Source organism: Falco naumanni, chromosome 6 (assembly GCF_017639655.2).
Source record: "Falco naumanni isolate bFalNau1 chromosome 6, bFalNau1.pat, whole genome shotgun sequence".
In the NCBI taxonomy this organism is placed as follows: Eukaryota; Metazoa; Chordata; class Aves; order Falconiformes; family Falconidae; genus Falco; species Falco naumanni.
The window spans coordinates 4,690,533-4,709,982 of record NC_054059.1 but is presented as its reverse complement, the minus strand read 5'-3'; the positions used below and the strand labels follow the sequence as shown (position 1 = coordinate 4,709,982).

General features: G+C 44.1%; 1 protein-coding gene across 4 annotated transcripts in view; it reads left to right on the top strand.

Moving 5' to 3' along the window:
• The window catches only part of ANKRD6 (ankyrin repeat domain 6), a 100,749-nt gene that overhangs the window by 67,363 nt on the left and 13,936 nt on the right, over window positions 1-19,450 (top strand). For all 4 annotated transcript variants that reach the window (XM_040599308.1, XM_040599310.1, XM_040599307.1 and 1 more), the window contains 4 exons: window positions 6,692-6,790; window positions 14,993-15,091; window positions 15,652-15,750; window positions 19,291-19,389. In XM_040599308.1, the coding sequence (XP_040455242.1) occupies window positions 6,692-6,790; window positions 14,993-15,091; window positions 15,652-15,750; window positions 19,291-19,389 (396 nt within the window). The remainder of the gene's footprint in view (window positions 1-6,691; window positions 6,791-14,992; window positions 15,092-15,651; window positions 15,751-19,290; window positions 19,390-19,450) is intronic.

The following is a 19,450-nucleotide window of genomic DNA, read 5'->3' as shown; positions in this document are numbered from 1 at the left end:
GGATAGCTGGCAAGCTGATCCAGTTCCGTTTTTATCATATATATGGAAGGTCATATGATGTCATTAATTGCTGCTTCAGTAAACGACTGTTCAGCTGCAAAATAGTACTTCATTTCTGTCACCTCTAAGTAGATGATTTTAGAAGAGGAATACAAAAGAAACAAAACTCAATGGAGAATCTGTGTGTCCACGTGCTCACTTACGCATTTCCTCAGGCACGCACTTGTTTTGTTTTGACAGTGTTACTAGCAAGGCAGCTGTGCTGGTGAGGTCAGTGTGGAAGTGTGCACCTTCCCTGACTCCAGCGAGGACACTGGGGCTCGTTCCAGATTTGGGTCTTTTTAAATATGTGAAGAAGAGCTGATGGTCACTAGATCACACCGCTGTTGACGATCTGACATCAGGGAGCCCAGAGCAGGAGAGTGCTGGTGGCACCGCGTTGAACACGCATCGAGCACTTGTCCTGGTGCTGGGATCTCTGCCACCAGCCGTGAGGGGTTGTGGCCGAGAGATGGTATGGTGCTCAGCAGGGGCTTCATGGCTCTGCTCTTCTCAAAGGGCACCTTCTCAACCAGGGTGCTCTGTTGCTGCTCTGCCTGGTAGGACAAAGAGATAATTTCAGGTTTCATGCCTTTTTGTCTGACTTCCTTCACGGGTGTGAAGTTTATGGCTGTTTTCTTTATGAAAAGGGCAAAAAATACCCTCTACAACTGATCATACAAATTGACTGATCCAATAACCAGGTGCCTTTATAAAGTATTTTGGTGAATATGCTGTAGAAGCTGGAAAATTAAGAACCAAGCCTAGGATAAATCTTTTCTTCCAACCAAGAAAGCCGGTCCCTTCTTTCAGTCCTTTTTGTAGTAGAGCTTGCTTCCTGTAGTTACTGACAGCTGCATTTTTGTCATGGAAGCACTGGGACTTCTGCTGAGCTGCTTTGCCTTGCTGTCCTCCCAGGATGTTGTTTTCCTTTTCCTGGCTTACTTTTATTTTTATTTTATGAGTCGAGATAGATTAGGGAGAGGGCTGTGGACCACTAGGGGTGGCACAGGAGGAGTGGTGGTAGTGGTATCTTGGGTCAGGTTGGCTCTTCTCTCAATCCTGTCCCCAGAATGGTGCCTGGAGGATGAAGAGAAGCGGCATTTCACCTCCCAGGCATCAGCCTCTGGTGTATCCCAAGGATGTCTGGCTGAAGCGAGGTGAATGGAAGCTCTGTGCCTGGAGATGAAATTTCCAGGTCTGAACCTCTGCACTACAGCTCAGAAAAACAAAAGTGTTACTGGGCACTGGGTTCCGCTGGGGTGTTGCAATATGGGGCGTAGCATTCAACAGCGAGAATTAGCAGTGCCAGAAAAAGCTGCGCGTTAGCAAGCACACCCAGAGGAGTGTGCCACTTCTTTGTTAAACGTGGAAAAGATTGCCAGAGGAAGTCATAAAGGTAGCACGGGCAGTTTTAATGTAATTTGTGTAGTGCTGTGGGGTTTATGATTATTTTTTCAAGGGAAGCAGAATATAGCTTTTCTTATGGAGCACAGCATTAAGATCATAGCTATAAAATTGAATTCTGTGGAAAAGGGATGGAAAAAACCTTAGAAATGCAAAAGGTAGTGCTTCTTGTTTGATTTGGTAATTTTCGTTTGTTTGACTTATTTTTTGAACTAGTCATGTTGTGAACTGCCATATGGCAACACTTTTGTAATGCTGGGGTACTTGTCTTCTCTTCTCATCAGGATTTCAACTTCAGAGCATGTGGAGTTCTTTAAAAAGAAATTCTCTTTGTTTTCTTACTTTTTAAGTTCAGAAACAAAAAAAATAACTCTGTGACAAGACTTAGTTTTTGTTTTCAAGCTTTCAAATAAAACGTGGATAGACATGTTTTTGTCTAAGTGCAGGATGGATGAATAAATAACAGTCCTTGTGCAGCACAAGAGCAGGGTGAGATGGAGAACTGAATCTACTTTCATAAAAGTATCTACAAATACATTAAACACAAGGAAAACCCACGTGGCTCGTGGTGCTAAGGCCCCCCTGTATGGGTTTGGTTGCAGAGTGCATACAGTGGCAGCTGCTCTAAAAAAATTCTGCTTTTAAATGGTATGTATCGACAGCTACCTGTCAATGTCTGGCAGTTAGAATACAGATTAAATACAAGCAAACCCGGTAACCTTGCATTTTACCGCTGAAATTCATGTGGCTGTTTACTGTGCTTGGCTGCAACCTGATATGCCCCATAGCTACAGCAGCGGGTCACGGTTGTTGGAAGTTGCAGTTTTAGTGTAATAGGTCCCATTTATTTTGTCAATAAGCCTGTGACATGAGAGCATTTGTATGATTTGTTGCCTGCTGAAGCAATTATTTACATTTGAATAGAAGTCCAAATTGCATATTTTTTATATGAATGACTGCTTTATTGGTTCATTAATCCCAAGTTGTAGCAGTCTCTCAATTGTATTTCTGTAATGACCCCCAAACCATTACAGGTCATATTTGGAAGTGCTCACAAGCTTTTAAGTTGGTAATCATCATGTTAAGCAGTGCCTGGCTTTAATGTTGTCTCCTTGCAGTGAGCATCTAGGAGGCTCTTCGTATATATTTCCTTTCCCACTCGGACCTGTGCGTGCATTCAGATAAGCCCCCTCTTTGGTGCTGCAGTGGTGAGTGTGAAATGTCTTTATGGAGAAGACGCACAGAGGTAAATTTGTCTGTCATCTGCCTTCATCTCTTCTCCCCCTAGATATTTTAGGTAGGATGCGTTGCTGTGAGAGAAAAACTTTGTGGGCTGTTGGTTTGACTTACAGATGTGAAGGCAAGAGCAGCTCTGACTGTTGCTGCTGGGGCTGGCAGCTGTGGCGTGGACCCTTTGAACATTTCTCTCCAAAACCAGCTGTGCGCGAAGTTTGTCATCACGGTGTAAGGGGCAGCCAGATTGCCCTGTGTCTCCCTCCTGGTCTGTTCTGGACTGGTGTGTGCAGGCCAGTGTCTACGTATGTTTGTGTGGGGAGGTGGGTGGGAGTGTTTTTCCAGGGTTTGTGTTGCCTGCACTGGAACACTGTCTCGCTGTACCGCTCACCTTTGCTCTCATTTTGATGTTACTGGGAAGAAAAAGAAAATCTGGCATTGCCAGTTCTTGCATGCTTATGATTAATCTTGAGGTGATCAGTGCTCTTCCGAGAGCTGGAGCCTTTAATCAGTGTAATGTGCTGGAGCTGATCCTCCTCCTCATTCTCCCATCCTCGGTAGGGTCACGGTTTTCATTTACAGTGTCCCTTTGCAGGGGAGGAGCTCAAGGACCGCGTGTATGCATAGCTCTGGTCTCTGAAGGTCTGTTTCTAGGGGTCTCTGATAGGTGGGGTACCTCAACCTATGCTTTTGGGTAGAGAATCTCAAAACACACAAGCGCTCTGGAATAAAAATAATCTTCTGGTCTTCTGTTTCAATAACTCAATTTTTAGTTTTTCTTTTTAAACCTGAGTTTTGGGGTTCTGGCTGAAGTTTTTGAATGTTTGGAGATGATGATAGGGGAAATGCACAGTTAACATGCATCTCTGCTGGCTGAGTGATCAGAACAGCCAGGCAACCCTTGCTGGAAGCTCTCGCTGGCCCCATGGTGGTCTCCACCAGCAAGTGCCCTCGTCTCCTCCAGCATCCATCTCCTGTGGCTGCCCATGCGCTTGGGAGGCTGTCCAGCTATGGAGAGCTGGAGGCTGGTCCCACCGAAGGGAGAACTTTGTGCTCCCTGGGGCGAGGGCAGCCTCCTCCGGGAAAGCCTGTGCCCCAGGGCAGCTTTATTTTAAGGTAAGGCACCGAAAGGCAAGGCGGGTGAAGGCCATGTGATCTGGATCTTCTGCGGGTTTGCAGCCTTTTCTTGTGCTTGTACTCTGCCACCTGGCACGCTCTGTGTGGCAGTCGCCTGGGAGGTTGTTGGGTGTGGAAAACATATCCCTCACATTGAAATAGCCTCATACTCTGCTTTCTTAATTTACTTCTAACACAGTACCTGTGGCTGCACATCTGCTTTTTTTCAGTGGTTAGAGGTAGTTATCTTACCAGAAAGTTCCCCTGCTGGGATATATTCATAGTTGACATTGTTTTCCTTTTAAAGTACATGAGCTGGCTTCAGTTGGGTTTGTTTGGGATTTTTTCTGCTCTATGCACAGATTGCAATAAATTGTCTTCATAATATATTAGTAACCTGTGGAGAAGTGAAATGCCCAGATTAGGTCATTTACTTACTTCCATTAAGTAATAGAAAAAGTCAGAACCCATAAGCCTAAATGTTCTGGAGCACATATTCATAGTCCAAACATATTGTTCATAGGCGGGAATGATTTGTTCATCTGGCTATCTGGCTTCCTTTTTCTTTTCCCCTTCTTTGTTTTTCTTTTCCCCTTCTTTTTCTCTTCCCCCCCACCCCCTTGCTTTCCTCTCTCTTTTTTTTTTCTTTTTGCCCTCTTTCCCCACCCCCTCCCCCACCCCCCCTGCCCCTTCTTTTTTCCTTTTTTTTTTTTTTTTTTTTCTCCCTACGTTGCTTGGGAACATTTAATGTCTCCTGCTATTGAGTTACCTGGAGCAGCGACATAGCCCCCGCTCTCCTCCGGGCTGATGGAGAAGGAAGAGTGCTCAGTGCATCTCGGTGCCTCTCACCGTAGGGGCAGGTGTTTAGGGACCTGTGGCCGGGTTGAGCGAGGAGCGCCCAGGCAGCGCTGGATGGCACCTGGGGGCCGTGGTGACGGCCAAACCCTTCCCACACCGTCTGCAGGGCAGGAACGGAGGTTTCCCACGGGGGTACGAGCTGCTGCCGCTAACAGGAGACAACATTTGGGTTTTGCAGGATCTGCGTGTCAAGAATGAGTGAGGACTTTACCCTTAGGTCTGGCCCTTCAGATCAATAGTGTAGGACAATTAATCAACGTTTAACTCTTTAGGAGCATGGCACAACTAGTCAGTAGTGAGACATTTTGTCCCCAGCCATTCTGTGGATTTCAACACTGGTTTTCCTTCTTGCTCTGAAGAGGCTGAATTCCTGTGGCTTTACCAGCTATGCGGATGTGGCATTTGTTATGTGAAAACAATCCTGTCTTGAGCTTGGTCTTTTATTTACTTGGAAGTTGCTTTCCCAACGGAGAAGTTGCTTAAAACCTCAGAGAGCTGACGGTTGCCTTCTGCTTACCTCAGGCCACTAGTAGTCAGACAGCTCTTGAGGTGTTGGCTCCTTCTCTGGGTGACATATTAAGTCTGTTTATCTTCTTTGCAGGGTAAATCATTGGGTGGAAAAATACACAATGGCAGCGGTAATGAAGAAATAGATATATAATAGATAGAGATGAAGAGTGATGTAACTCTCCTTTATCACATAAAATGCCTAGTGGAGAAAACTGGATTCTTTGTGAAGCTACTCTGTGATTTTAGCAATGGCTGGAATCCTTTGTTCTTAGTTGTGATGAAATAAAATTTGGAATGAACGGTTTTAAGAGTCTTCCTGTTTAGCAGTTCTTAAGGTGCTTCACTCGCTTTTCATGTTGATGCTTTGAGATTTTATAAATATGTGTATGTATTTTTATATGTTTATATATGTATCTATAAATTTCCTAGAGCAAGAGTAAATTCTTGATTTTCTCTTATGAGCTTGCTTTTTCAGGTTGTGTGGTTAAATGTTTAGGGATTCGCTTGTTGCAGCTCTTCTCTGTTGTCCAGACTGCCTCTTACAACCTCTTCCCTCTTTGAGCCTCTTTTCACATGGATTCTTTGGCTTCTTTTAGAAGCAGCAGTTTATTCTGCTTTTCCTGAGATGTTTAATTTTAAATTCTGTCAAAGGATGATCAAGTGGGACTCAGTTGCAAGTAACTATTGTATTCCTCTTGTAATTTCACTTAGATTTTTGGAACCCATTTGTTGGGGAGGTGCCTTTTTAAAAAAAAAACAACAACCTAATTTTACTGTAAGATTTCATTTTTTTTGTTTTTTTCCCTCCTAAAACCATACATCATGTATCCATCTCACTAATATGCCTTTTCTGTCCTTCTGTTATTAGGGAACTGTCCTTGATTACACCATGGATCGAATTTCCTCTGAATATTTATACTATTTCTTTCATGTGGGTTAGAACTTGGTAATGTTTGTTTAAAAATCAGCATTATCTAAAAAACCTGACAGATCTTTGGCAAAAAATGAGGTTGGTTGTTGTACACGTGAAGTCACTTGGAGTGACTACAAGCCTTTCATTTCTTTTAAGGGGAGCATACATCATACGCAACAGTCCAGTCATTTTTATTTCTATTGCAAAGATGGTTCCCATTACAATATATGTATTAGCCTGCTCCTGCAAGTTTGTCATACGGAGCGAAGTTGAAATCAGTTGACAATTCTGCGCTCCAGAGAGACAGAAACAAAAGGGACGTGAATTCTTTTTGGACACAAAGCCAGATCCAAGCTTGTAAGGAAGAATATAATATCCCTTTTGTAGAGTGTCATCGAGATAAACTGAAATGTTGCAGAAGGGGGAGGAGGAGTTTTCAGCATACAGAAAACTAAGGTAAAGCGTTTGGCACACTAATATGTGTCAGTTGCTGCTATTGCAGGTTTCAGAGGGCAAGGTATGAACAGAAGAAAGAGGAAAATCAGATAAAATTCTGGTCAACTACCATGCATAAAAATTCATCTTAAGTTATTATTATTTTCTTCTCATTCATAGCATGGCCGGACCCCCCTGCATCTTGCTGCCCACAAGGGTCATCTCCACGTTGTCCAGGTTTTGTTGAAGGCAGGTTGTGACCTGGATATTCAGGATGATGTAAGTAGATACAACCTTCTTGCTTGGGGTGGAGGAGAAAAGGTAATTTGCAAATAACAGTAGGCTTTCACTTATTTGAAGTAGGATTAGATGAAAACAAAACCCGTCTCTCTATTTTCTAATTCAGAGATGTAAGCTATAATTTGGAGATGCAAAACTATATGGGAGACAATGTAAAATATGTTGCTTCAATGAATAGTTTGGTCCTCTTGCTCAAGCTGCAGAGCTTTATAAGAGCTGGTTGCATCAGGCGGGTATGAGTAAGAGTTACTGTATGCCACTTGGTGCAGAAATGAAATAAGAGTTCATTGTATTCTGTGGAAAACCACTGGAGGATGTCAGGTGGGGGACGCAATGTGTTGTGATGTTTGCCTGAAGTGGGAGATGCTTTTTGTGTAGGCACATGCCACAGCGTGTAGAGCATTGAGCAGCTGCCCAGAGCACTGTGCAGCGTTGCAGGGAAATCGCCCTGCTGGCAGCCACACTCGATGTGGGGCCGGTTGCATCTGTGAGGCTGTCTTGTGGTGAAGCATACGCACACTGAAACCAGGTTTGAATTTGTAGCAAATGTTAGTTTGTTTTCATTTGGTAAAATATGCGAGTTGCTGGAATTTCTTGGTTTTCCATAAGTAGTTCTAAAGACCAGGCTTTAAGGCACATTGGAGTGACTGGTAACGTGGTTTTAGTTACCTCACTCTGACGAACAAAGATGTAAACTGAAATGTGCAGCAGCAGTTGAATAACCATGACTTTTTCAGATGTGTGGCTAACTTCTGATAGCAAGCTGGAACAAATTTGAGGAAGGGTTGCTGTTATTCCCCCTGCAATAAATATGGTGAAGATTCTTCAAAGGACCTAGAAGTCCAAAGGCAGTTAGTAGAGGCACCTGTATGACTGTTAAAAGGACACTGGAAATGTCTAGGTGCCTTTTGAAAATCCCTTTAGGTGTTTGTTTGCATCTAGAGAGTCTTAAATACCTGTAGAAATTGGAAAACTGGTTTCCTTCTCTTCATGAGTAGCTGTTACCCTGTGAGATGTGAGCAGTCTGTCTGACAAGTTTAGAACTGGGGTACCAGTGCAGCCAGCTTTCGACTGGGAAACTTGTTTTTCTAGAAAGAAACTTTGCTTCCTGTGGTCTTTATTCTTTCCCTGTGCCCATCTGTGAAATGGAGCAGATTTGCAAGCATAATGGGAGTATCAGTTTATTCAGATGTATCCTGAGTATGTTGTTTGACTTCTCCCAGCAAAAATGATTCATCAGGTATTTAAGACAAAATTGCAGGTACTTTACAAGTACAGTCAGTTTTCCTGAGAAAACCAAGTTACTGCTTTAAGAATGCAAGAGCTTCTACTGATCTGGTCAAATTGGGTTTGTATGAAAACTGGGTTTTGAATAAGTCTGGGTTTTTTTTTAATTCTCTAGGAATAAAATCTAGGCTGTTTATATGTAAACGTGGTAGCCATAGTGGAAAAACAGTAAATCAGTGTTTGGCATCATTTCACTTTAGCAACGAGTCTTGCACTGTAGAAATATTCAGCTTGTAGAAGACCTACTTCACTTGCCTTGCAAGCTTCTGAGGGGCTTTGTTCATGACAACTGGATACTGCTTCTAAATGTGGGGACTAATCTGAACAGAGTAGATGCATGCTTGATTCACAGATACTGTTTCTTTAGAATGTATTTTGATTTTTAGCTCTGTATGTAGTACTAGTAATTTGGCTGGGGTTGAGGAGAGCCTCAGGAGATGCAGAGTCTCAGAGGGTGTGTTTGGATTTGTCTCAGAGGAGGAGGAAGGCTAAAACTCCAGGTGAAGATTTTTGCTTATGAAAGGTATTAACTAAAATATTTCTGCTTTCCTTTTACATAGGTCTTCAAAAAAGGTTCTCTATTTATGGTTCCTCCTCGTATAATTCATTTTTACACCTTATTTATGCCGCACAGAATATGTTCATATTCTCTTTTAGTTGCAATCTATTGATTATGCCTTCGGTTACCTTTTTACTGTGTGCTTATTTGGCAGGGAAGGCATCTTAGTTTCAAGCGTTGATTAACATCTGTACATTTCAGTGCTGTTTTTCAGGCATACAAATTTAGGTTCAGAGATTAAATCGTTCGTGAGATTGGGGACTATCGTATTTAATCAAACAGTAAATTACTTAGTTGATTTGTCTGTGGCATTGTTGTAATAAGACAAAAAACCCTCCAGGTTCTGAAAAGATGACCTATATTTTATTTTTCTAAATAACAGGAGAAACGTAAACATACTTTATTTTGGAGCTGACTCTCTTTAGCTAATCAACGAATGCAAGACTAACTTTTCATCTGCCACACGATAAGCAGAAACTTTAAAGTTGCTAGATGTCGTAGAGAGATTAAACCACTCACTTCATGTTCTACAGATACATTCTTTAAAACACAGTAAGAGCCGTAAGAATTAGTTGAAGAATGACCTCCAGTGGCCTGGAGTGGGATTATTATGAATTTCAACCAGTGGAGTCCAGCTCTGTAGAGTACGCCACCCCGGGAGCTAACTCTTTCCTTCTCCCTGCCAATCCTGAAAACTCTTACTGGGATGCCAGTGCCATCTCTGAATGGTCCATGAGTATCCATACAGCACACACCTCAGAAATAGTCAAGGAGAAAGTTGTCCCGGTGAAGGAAATCAAGGACGAAAAAGATAAGAGAAACCAGAAGAGAAGGGCTAGGAAGGAACCTAGAAGATCAGAAAGAGAGAAGGAGGTTAGAAATCTTGTTCATCAACCCTGCCTTGAGCTTGACATCTCCCCTGGCTGCATGCTGCGAAACATTGGCGTGGTGGCCTGGCATGGCCGAGCTCCTCTGCGCTGCATGACTGCATGGCCGGCTGCGTGCTGGGCGCTCTGCGTCACCTTTCCTGCCCCCTGCGCACTTTCTGGGAATCTAACTGGGAAAACAAGCTGATTTAAAACAAGGGCCCGAGGCCCCGAAACTCCCTTTCTGGAAACTCCTGTTTAAGAAGCAGAAAATTAATTTCAAATGGAATTGAACCCAGAGTTCACAATCATTTGTAGCTGAATGTAAATACGAAAAGTGGCTTATTCCTGTACCCCCATTTCAGTCTCATTTAAACTGTCATTTGTTTCGTTTGTGATTATTTTGTCACGCCTTGATCACTTCTGCTGGTCGTGCATGGTCATTTATCTTTCAGAGTGAAGTTGTTCTTACTGTGTATCGTGGTGATTGCCCTTTTTTAGCAGAGGAGGAGGAGAGCAGCACAGAGTCATTGAGAAACACTGGGGCGCATTCGGTTGCCTTTGTTACAGCTGCTCCAGGATATCCACCTATGCTTGTATGCCCCTGCGAGTATTTAGCACTTGGAGATATTTTAACTTTAAAACGTTTTGAACTTTATACCGTGGATTTAATGGTTTGATTTCATAGTGTTAAGACTTTGCAAGTGTTTTTTGATACTTTGTGTCAGGATTGAAGGCATGAGGTTTTTGCTAGTTATTTTGGTGCAATTCTCCTGTAGCAAGACAGTTTGGTGATTTCTGCAAACATGGAGAGTCAGAGAGGAGGCAAAGTGTGACACTGGAGAGGGGCTTTAAAGGAGACTGTACAACCGATGGACGCTCTGGAGAATAGGAGCGTGCAGGAAAACAAGATATGGTGGTTCTAGTATTTTCTTTTTTTAATCAGAGAAAGGAAAAAGCAACATGTATTACAAACTAATGTCAACCAAATCTCGTTAAATTTGGGCAGTGGAGTCTGTAATAGAGACCCCAATAACCCAGGACAGCAGGCAGGAGTACTAACACCTACCTGAAACCCTTTTGTAAGTTCCTTGTGTGTTTCCTTTCCCTTGGGGTGTAAGATGTAAAATAGATGCCTCTCCAGTTCCCAGGGGCCTGGTCCCAGTGGTTGCATCCACTGCTTTAAGTTTGTCAGCAAAGGAGGAGACTCCGGGAGGTAATTGCAAACACCTGGCGCCACCAGCCTAGCCAACACAGAAGTGCTAAAGGAAAAGGTAATGCCCAAATCCGTGGAGAAAGTCAGATTTAGTTGTCTGCCTTTCTTCAGGACTCCCAGCCCGAAACCTTCTCCTGAAAGCAGGTGTTTAAGCTCTCTGTAAAAAATGTGGTTTCACCCTTCGGAAGCGTACCTGCTGGTGCCGGGCGTTGCTGTGCAGTAGCCTTGTTACAGGCAGAGCTCCCAGGGTGTGCAGTCCTGCGTCCTCTGCGCGGCGTGATGCAGTCTCCCATCCCAGTCTCCCATCATCTCCCGCTCTCTAGCCCAGTGAATACCAAGATTTTTCTTAAAACTTTCAACACAGCTGTGCTCTCACGGCAAGACAGGCCAGGTGAGTTCCATAACCTTTCGGCTGCTGAAGAAAAGCCAGTGGCCACCTCCTTCACCGGTCTCGTTTCAAAGCTGCGCACCTGCAACTTGTGTGGAGCTTCTTCCTGCAAGCGTGTGATGAGGGTGCTCACGGGGCAAGAGGGAGGAGGGGAGACGCCTGTGTCGGGAGGGGGTGTGCTACGCGGTGCCGCCGTGACTGTGGTGCCCTGTAGCAGCGCGCAAGCCGAGGTGTCGGGGGCGTTGGGGTGGGAACGCCCGAGTTTGAGTTGCTTTCGTGGCTAAGCAGCAGCTGAGCGTGGGGGTTTGAGATGCGTCGGTATAGACTTAAGTGCCTTAATTCTACCAAGCCTCACTTAAGCACCTGAGTGTCTTTTTGGCTTCAGGCCCACATCTGCACTCAGGCAGACTGTTGTTTCTGTCAAGGTCACGTTTGCATGGCACGGCACCGGAGTTATCTCTCTTCATTGCTGCTGAACTGCAGTGTGCTCCTAAGGCACAAATCACTTACAAATAAGATCATAAATTGTGCCCAACGTAATAGTCTGGGCAGTTAATGTGCATTTACCAGTGTAATTGCTCTCTGAGCCTCTGGAACAGCCCCCTAATGCCTTGCTAAAGGCAGAACTCCGATGAGCGCTTTCAGAGACACTTATTTTAGCAATTAATAAAGATACATGAGTCAGTGATTACACTGTCTGAAAATTCACATTGTGAAAAAAATAATAACTCATCTGTTTTCTCTGACTCCATAAGAGGCAAGACAGGGGTTTGCTCCCCCGCTGATGGGGGGGCAGGACAGGCTGGAAGCGCAGGGGTGCAGGCAGTGTGGTCTGTAGGTGGGCTGCACCACCTGTGGCTGGGTTGCTCAGTGACTGACGTGCAGAGGCCGTCACAGTCAGGTGGTTCAGCTTCCACAGCACCTTTAAGCAGCTGAAGGTTAATGTGTGTGCTGAGGTCCGAGGGGACAGTCAACCAGGTCCTGTCCTGCTGGCTGAGGGGGCCCTAGGGGTGGTAGGGACCTTCACCAGGACATTGATACCTGCCATCTCTTCACTGGGGGGTGCCTCAGTCCAGGTGAGGCAGGGTTTGAGATATCCTTTGACACTCCCTGATACATGGATGAGGTATTTATTCACCCGGTCAAGGTGCTGGTTGGACCTTACTCTTAGATCCTTGGCTCTCCCTGTACTTGTGTAGGGAAGATGTCAGCACCAAAGCCCACACCTTGGGCAGGAGGCACCTGAGCCTGCCACCTGCGGGACCTGTGTCCCTTCATCTACCCAGGCTTCTGTTTTAGGGACCAGAGTACAGTATGGGACAAAGCCTAGGCAAGGCTGAAGCTGTCCCAGTGCCGCCCTGCAGCCACAGTGAACGGCCCCCCAGCACATGGGCTGTGCTCCCAAGGAGACCTGCTCCTGCAGCAGTGAGGTGTGCTTCCTGCTTTCCAGCTATGTGTTTGGATTTAATTTAACTGAAATGCCATTAGAAGTAGCTGTCATACCGTCAGACCCCAAAATGTTGAATGGCCTTTGACCTCACCGCAATTACTGTGGTGGGATTTGGCTTATGACAAGAATAACCTTGATTTAAACTGGCCCAGCAAAAAGATTTTTAAGTATAAACTAAATCAAATAGAATCCATTCCTGCCCCCAGTTTGGTCTTCTCCACGATCAATTTTCTGGGCTGTTAAAAAGCAGCAACCATTGATCAAGCTTCATCTGTCGCGATGGCAGATGTCATCTTTTTTTAGTCTTTATTATAATATCTTCTGTAGTTTTGCTGGTGCGGCAGTACCAGTTGGCAGGGATAGGTTGGCAGATTATCTTCCACTTCATGGGAGTCAGAATGACCTTTGCACTGTCCACACAACCCACTGCTGCAGCAGCAGTAGCTGTGCCCGTCATCAGTACCGTGCGTTACCCAAAGAGGCTGTTAAAGTTTTCCCCAGCTTCTTGGCAAGCAGATTTTTTTATAGTAATAGTTACTGGAATCTGTCTGACACGTGCACTTGTGAGATGGTATAGTTTGGACATTTGCTGTAATATTTTGGTTATCTTTAACTTTGCAAGAAATACAGAAATTTAGAGACATTGCAGTGCTGCCAGCTTTCCAAGACTGTTTTTCTAAAAGTCCCAGTTTCTGGAACCACTACAGTCTTTGTTCAAAATCTCTTAAAATACATTTCCAGTCTTAATAAGGAGAAGAACAAAATTAAGAGTATGTAACCTCTGGAGACAAAACATAGAAAGCAAGTTTTTTTTTTTAAAAGCCTTCAACACAATTTTTTTAAATCAACTTCATGATTATAAGTCAACTTAATTATTTAGTGGTGGTAGGCATTACAGGGGTTACTGAAAGGTTGTGGTTGACAGTGCTTATTGTGCTCGTGTTTTTATAATAACTATTAATCAATTAGTAACAATTTTGGTGTCGTTGGCACAACAGAACCCCACCAAGAGCAACTTTAAGTGAGTTGCTAATTGCCTTTGAGAACAAACTATTCAAATGATCCAGTTATCTAAAGACTTGTAGACTGCAGGACAGACAATACAGAAATTCCTCTCGTTTTAGTATTTAATATAATCTCATATTCTCTGATAAATATTTGTAGCAGAAAAATTTCCGATCTGTTTAGGACTAGCTTTCCTGCAAGCTTTTTTCCCTGAGGGTGCAGTGCAGATGTCTGCCCTGCACGCGCTTTTGATGACCATTATCTAGATAAGCAGAAGTAGATTGGATTCTCAGTCTGTTTATTCATCCCCAAAAAAGGCTGCGCGCAGCTTTGAACTGTCTTTGTGCCTGGACTCAGGCTGTGCTTCAGCATTGCAGGTTCAAAGCAACTTCAAAGGAAAGCCAAGACAGGTTGTTGTGGCAGCAGTGAAGCGACTGCAACTCGTATTCCCGTCGGTCAGCGTCTCACATCCCTTGCGTGCTGCTGCATAAATCCTCCGATTCCCCCTCTTTTATCCGGGTCTCACCAACATGCACATAAAAGTATATAGATAACCCTGGATGGGCAGGGCCAGTAGTTTGTGTCTCTCTAGCTTTCAGTCTGTGGAAGGCTTGTAGAAAATTAATCTTGGGCTCTCTAGCTAAGCAAATGTGTCCAGCAGTTGTTAGAGGGGAGATGGGTGGGCAGTCAGACAAGATGACCGCATCAGCATCATTTGGAAAGTTGGCCATGAAGGAAATAAACTGATGTAAGAAATTTGCTTGGTGCTGCTACATGGCAGGTCAACGAGCAACGTAAGTTGTTTGGACCTCGGTATCGCACAGTCGCTTGGATGAAATAAGTTGATGGTCTTGCAGTTGTGCTCCTCATCATAAAATTGCCTCCACTCTAGTACTAATTGGTAAATTCATCAGAGGTGCTGAAGAGACCGATCTCATCTCATGCTCCTTATCCTAAGTAGGGCTGATGGAGCAATCAGAGCCAAAACAGGAGAGCCTCATCCAGTTAGTCTAAGTACTGGAGGATCATTATGATGAATTACGACAGCCTGTGATTCCCTTTAGTTCCCTACAGATACTGCTGATTATTGGGCATGTAGTGCCAAATTGTGTTACGTTCACTGCCTCCTAATACTGCCGTATTTTTAGAATGCTTCAGCGCTGTGTATGGGATTGTGATGACTTGCAAACTTCTGTAAACAGTTGGTTTGTACCTCTCTGATACTTTCAATAACTTTATAGATCTTAGAAACTTTAATGATCGTTGTTTACGGGGACTGTTTTCAAACGCAGTCTGGATCCGAGCAGTACGTGTGTTGAAGATGCAGGCCCCTGCGCGTGTCGTGTGCATTTGCATTGAGTCAAAGTGAGGTGGGAGTGGTACTGATGGCAAATCTGCTTCTCTTCGCAGGGTGATCAGACAGCATTGCACCGGGCTGCTGTCGTAGGGAACACCGATGTTATAGCAACTCTGATTCAAGAGGGGTGTGCTTTGGACAGACAAGACAAGGTAACAGGCGAAAGCAAAGCCCTGTGGGGTGGCGGCTTTGCCAGCCAGTAACGTTAAGGTCTCAGAGAGAAAGTTGTGGTTTATCCTCCTGAGTAAGTATTGGATGCTTTGAAAGTAATTTGAACAGTTACATTGAAAACAAAGCTGTACCATATCTTTAATATAAATGACTGCTACAGTTATTTTTTATATCAGGCTAGTAGTTTTTGGTTTAAGAGTGTCTTCTCAGCTCATTAAGGGAGGAATTAAAGAAATTTACAATCTTGCTACGCTCTATGCAGAACACTGCAGTTTCTCTTGATTATCCCAGAAACTGAGAATGCTGGGCTGTAAATTTAGTTTGGGAGTAAATATAACTTAATTCCAAGTTCCAAACAAAAGGAATAACAATATTTTTATGCTCTTCTAAAAAATAAAATAAAAAATAAGCTAGTAGGAAAGGAAAATGTTTTATTTTTTAAGTGAGCAGGTGGGGTATGCAGCTGCTGCGTTCTGATACGTAATACTACCCTGCGTGTGGACACAGCGCACTAACCCTCTCTTGTGTGTGTGCTCTCCAGGATGGGAACACCGCTCTTCATGAAGCGTGTTGGCATGGATTCAGCCAGTCTGCCAAAGTGCTCGTTAAAGCAGGAGCCAATGTTCTTGCCAAGAACAAGGTGAGACCCATGCAGGAGGAGCTTTCAGTTCCAGTGTAAGGTGGCAGATTCTCAGCACTGGAGATTTCTGGCCATGGCGCTTGTCAGCGGGTGGGGAACCAGCTCTTAGTGGGATTTTTTTTTTTTCTCTTCCTTTTCTGCATTTATTGCACCTGGATGCTTCCGCCACAGGCATTAGGAAATTCGTATTTTGATAGCTGACGCAGGAGGAACTCAATAGCACGTTGAACGATACATTAATTACAGCTGAGGTGTGCTGCAATTCTTGTGGAAATCCCATGGTGCTTTAATTTATACCAAGCGGATTCATTGTGATTGGTGTGATTTAAAATGAAAACTAATTGTACTAAACGGAAAATGGCATTCAGAATCTTTTTTTTTTTTTTTTTTTTTTTTATAAATTAAACAACCAAAGGAATGTAAGCCACAGAGGGGAAATAATAGCGTATCTTTTGTTACTAAGTTCTTCCTAATATATATTAGTGTAGGCTTTTACCAAAATCTTGTAATGAACCTGGATTATGTTCCTTTTGGTATTTATAATACCTTGAGAGCAGTTTAGAGGAGAGGATAACAAAGCAGGGAGTTTTAGTTCCACTCTAATTGTAATACCTGTGGGAAACTTCAATTCACTAATTCAAGAGTTGATGGAATAGTCTGGGAAATGGCAGTAGCAGCCTGTGGTGCGAGCTGAGTCCGGGTTTGGACCGATGGGTCAGCCAGATCGCACAGTTGGCACCGTGGCCTTGGTTAGAGGTGAGAGGGCTTTGGGATGGCTTTATGGGATCTCTGAGCGTTTTTTGGTAAACATGTCTCTAAAACTACAGCTGAAAGGGGCTAGTGAAGAAAAGGAAGAAAGGAGACAGCTGGCCAAGGACTAAGATTTTGAGTAAAAAGGCACGGTGCCTGGGCATAGTGTTTTGTATGCGCACGTGTATATGTGCAGTACATATACATATGTTTATACAAACATGGTCACTTTGTGGTCTGTCATTGCATCATCTTTGATATTATTTTATTTGTCTTCCTTCTTTTATATTGTTCCAACTTCCAGGTTTTATTTTCTGTAATGGTTTTTGCTGTAATGTTTACCTAGATTGGTATCAAAGGGACTTGGGCGACTTCCCATGCTTGACTTTATAGTCTTGTGAACCATTGTACTGCTATCCCTGGGTAGGCTTGCTGTGTCTCTACGTGTACCGCTGTACAAGGGTGCGGGCTTAAGATGCGAGCGTGGTTATCCTGCATGCTTGGATGCCTCAGGGTATTAGAAGATTTAGCTTACAATACAGCGTATGTCAACAGGAGACAACCTCTCTTGGAAAGCACGTGCACAGAATAGCTCAGCGGGGTTGACGTCTGAAACATGAGTGGCAGACTTTAATACTGCGTGAGCAGCTCCTGCGCTGGTCTTTGATGTCTTACCCACACAATCCTCTCCCTTTGCATTTCACTGTTTGGGTGTTTTTTAAGACAGGATCTTTTCTCAGGAGCTGCTGAAAAACGTGGGAATTGTGCCTGCTTGCACACACGCATGTGCTTTTACCCCTTTTGATTTCAAGAAAAATGAAGAGCCTAAGTCTGCTTAATCCCAAAATGGTTTCTCTGGTCTCTCAACATTTTATGTTACTCATGAAAAGGCATAATCTTTCTGACAGCTTTCCAGGCAGCCAGGGCTGAGTGCCATGTGCAGGAGCACCCTATGGGCTGTCGACTTACGCCTGGGCATCATGCAGTTTTGGCTGGATGGCACAGATACAGCCTGCTAGATTTGCCGTATCCTGCTAAGCAGAAGATGGGAGGGATTTGGCTCTGTTTGCTGTAACTCCTGATTAATATCGCCTGAAACTGCTTGGGGAACGCTTGTATGGATGCACTTCTTGCAGCACAGCACCCGGAGAACAGTATATAAAAGAGCAATGCAGTTGAAGACAGCTTCTGTATTAAGTGAAAGGCAGAGGACAGATAGGAGACCTGGGATTTTAAAGGCAAGTCAGGCAGGCATTGGAAGAATGGGACAACACATGGGTAAACCACCGGGGCAGCAGTATTCCTCCTGTGCAGCAATCCCACTGGAATAGATCATTCCGTGAGATCGGTTGTGGCCGCCTTTTAGACCCTCCATCAGTCTGTACGTTTCAGTGGAGGTTCAGTAGACCAGGGAAGACCCCCACATCAGTACAGCTCGGACCCGCTCTCCCTCTCACAGAAGGTGGTGAGAGATTTGTCGCCCCTTGGGAGATGAGCCAGATGAGCCTGATTTGCCAGCCCTGACCCTAGGCACCGGCTCCGTGACTTCTTCCACCACTGAGGTCCTCACCTCACAGCACCTCACCCGTCACCTACTGCACAGGACCTCTCTGCCTTCCCACCAGGGCTGACCTTCCAAACAGCAAACGATAAAGACATTGCAGAGGCTTTTCTGGATAAACCCAGGAGGGAAAAAATTGACGCTTAAAATGCAATTTAGCTGAGAAAGAAAATCATGTCTGCCATAGCCACTGTAGCTGCCACAGTAAGCCACAGCTACGTTCAGGCCTGAAAGAGCCTGTACGTGTAAATGCAGACCAAAGACCACCCCAAGAGTTGGCCTTTTGTAATTCAAACCCTGCAGCTTTGATCGGTGTGTTGAAAGCACAGGGAACAAAGTAAAGGACATAATGAAGGTGAACTGGCAGCCTAGTAAATGCGAAACCGTTTTACTTGAGCTGGTTTAATTTCTAGCTCCCAATAGCCAAAACCCCCAAACATTTTCAGGCCAACAGAAGCCAAATGCTGCCAGAAAAACTCGTCAGACCAATAAAATCCTTCAGTGTTAGAAAGACAATACACAAACAAACTCTTCTTTGATTTCTGTCTGTAAAAACTGTAAGTTTACTTCTTTCAGGAACCTTAGCGTGTGGTTCTTTGGGGTTTGGGTTGCTTTTTTTGCCTCTTCTCGTCTTGGCTGGAGGCTGGCCTGCTTTCTGAACGTTGAAGCATCCCGATAGCTTAAAATCTGCATCCTGCCCTGTGAAAGCACCTACAGACCCAGCCAGACTTGGAGCTGGTTTGTGTTAGAGCTGTAAGGAAACAGACGTTACTGTGACCCCGTCTGCCTAACACCTTGCAGCAGTCACGGCTGGCCTTACTTGAGATCAGAGATGCTGTGCCATGGCAGCACGATTCTTTGTGTGTGTGCACGGGGGAAACCCGAAACACAAGAGTTATTTCTTTAAATGAAATATTTGATAGTGCTGTTTGATATTAAGGAACAAGGCAGTTTCTAGAGTCTTTGCTTCCCGCAAACAGATTTGACGAACACAGATATCGTCAGACTGTCCAATTTCTCCCTTTACTGTATCCCAGATAAATAATTTTAATGATGAAGAGGGTACTTCAGTCTCCAGGTTCATTCAGCTCATATCTTTGGGAAAATAACAGCGACAGTTTCCCACTCCTGGGTGGATCTTCTAGCGGGAAGACCTGTGAGGCTTTATTTTTTAACGCTTATGTCCAATTTCTAAATACAGCTTTTATATTTTACTGTATTCCTCTAAGGCAGGTAACACACCTCTTCACCTGGCTTGCCAGAACAGCCATTCCCAGAGTACTCGTGTTTTGTTACTTGGAGGATCTCGAGCAGACCTCAAAAATAACGTGAGTTTTGAAAAGAACGTGTTAATTTTTTTCTGGGCCTTTGTTTTAGTTATATTGCTTC